Genomic DNA, 2173 nt, shown 5'->3' with positions numbered 1-2173 from the left:
ATAATAATAATAATAATAATAATAATAATAATAATAATAATAATAATAAAGGCCCAGAGGGAACCAGCTAAAGCAAAAACAAAGCATGTCTTATTGTTAAAAGTTCTTGGTTGACGTCTTGAAGAACAGCATTGAAGCTCAGCAAGACTAAATAAGTAATGAAGCATGTGAAGGGAAAACAACAGTGGGAATATTACTTTGTAGTAAAATCACTTTTTTTATATACATATATATATATATATATCTGAAATAAAGTATAAAACATTTTTATTGGATTGTATAAAAACTGCCTGAGTGGACCTTAAAGCCCATTGTTTATATACCAAAACAAATGCACCAATGTGAAATAAAGAAAAGTTACAGTACACTTATTTTTCTTTTATTATTCCCAATTCTTATAGCTGCCAGCAGTGATAAACATACCCCTGTCCAGGATCAAGAGCGATGGCTCGAGGATGCTCCATGCCTCCTGCAATAAGTGTAGCGCGCATGTCTCCGTTCAGCTTGGCCACCTCAATTTGGTCCAAATTGCTGTCAATCCAGTACAGTTTTCCTGTAATCCAGTCCACAGCCAAACCCTCTGGGGTGGCCAGACCATGCTGCACAACCACCTCAATCGCTGTCACTCCTAAGACAATATTAGCAAGACAACAGCATGACCACATTGCACTGACATACAGTATGTTGAAGTCAAACCACAAGGGTGGCAAGTAAATGCAGTTTTTGAGAAATATATATTCTCAAGAATAAAGTACAAAAAAATGTACATTATCTATAGGGAAACTTTTTTATTTTATTTTACATTACTTCCTGCAAGGTTCCATTAAGCATAGAAAATGGATTTCCCTACTAAACTTATAATTTAACTGTATAAATGGATGTCTGGTCTTTTATGTATGTGTCACAAAAGATTGGAATGGGCACTGGCAATAGTTGATTGCTAGAGCTTTACGGAGGGAAGTAAATTTAAGAGAACTACCACCCACAAAAGCTTTGAGGCTACAAGAAGTTTAGATTCATGATTTTAGAAGGAGGAAATAGTGTACTATAAAAGCTTACTTCTAGCCCAGCAGTATTTTTCACTTTTTGTCAAGATAAAAATAAATAAAAAAATCAGTAATAGCCAACATCAGCCCAATTTTTCTGAACTAAGTACTATATGTGAAGACAACAGAAAAAAAAAAAAAAAAAAAAAAAAAAAAAAAAAAAAAAAAAAAAAAACATCCTTCTGAACATTTTAGGTATCCATTAAAGTGCTTCTATTAAAAAAAAAGAAAGTGCATTATAAATGACAATACTCAGTATACAGCACATTGGCACACACATACAGTATGTATCAAAGTATTACGTACACTGGTCTAGTGTTTGCTGAGTGTGTACATACCACCAGACTCTGAGAGTTTTCCTCTGTAGATCTTATCTTCCACCACATCAGTCCAGTACAAAAGGCTGTGGTTAAAATGAAAATCTAAAGCAATGGTGTTTCTCAGTCCTGGCACCAGCAGACTGTAGTCTCTTCTGTGAAGGTCTATTCGTCTTATCTCATGTCGGATTGAGAAAATGATGAAAGCTTCGAAAGGATCTAGTCAAGAAGACAAAAAAAGAATATATATATATATATATATATATATATATATATTTGTTTTACTGAACTGACAATGTGGAACTTCATCTACTTGAGATAGAGATTTTTTCACACAAATAACACACTGTTGTTGTCATCTGCAAAATACCTTGCCCCATTTTGATAGGTTAAACATGATGTGACCCAAATTATTGTCATAACAATGTTGTGCATTTTTAAAAACTACAAAAAAGGAAGTTAGAACTATGCAATATTTCCAGAAAATGACTGACTAAAAAAAATAATTGTGCTTTATTCACCTTACAATACATAAGCTATACCCAAATACACGCTTGCATGCTTTTCCAGCTTCTGCCATGTCCTTTATGCATATCAGTGTACAGTTGACCCTAAACAAATCTAAGTTGGAATTAATTAATGTAGCTTTTTGAAAATATTGATTCCATGCAATTTGTGATGAAAACTGGCAGTGAAATAAAAGAGACAGATGCATGATGTTTCACTCTGAAGCCAAACAGTTGGGCTAAAGAAGACTCCATCATATTGCCATTGAAGCCTTTATGTTTTGGTGTTATATATATATATACA

General features: G+C 33.4%; 1 protein-coding gene across 1 annotated transcript in view; it reads right to left on the bottom strand.

The window, feature by feature from the left end:
* Nucleotides 1–2173, bottom strand: part of lrp1bb (low density lipoprotein receptor-related protein 1Bb) — a 235325-nt gene that overhangs the window by 106005 nt on the left and 127147 nt on the right. The window contains exons 23-24 of the mRNA XM_037686113.1: nt 1385–1582; nt 424–628 (exon numbers count right to left, since the gene is read on the bottom strand). Of these exons, the coding sequence (XP_037542041.1) occupies nt 424–628; nt 1385–1582 (403 nt within the window). The remainder of the gene's footprint in view (nt 1–423; nt 629–1384; nt 1583–2173) is intronic.

The sequence above is a fragment of the Nematolebias whitei genome, chromosome 13, assembly GCF_014905685.2.
Source record: "Nematolebias whitei isolate Nwh7 chromosome 13, NemWhi1, whole genome shotgun sequence".
Classification (NCBI taxonomy): Eukaryota; Metazoa; Chordata; class Actinopteri; order Cyprinodontiformes; family Rivulidae; genus Nematolebias; species Nematolebias whitei.
This window is presented reverse-complemented; position numbering and strand designations above follow the sequence as displayed.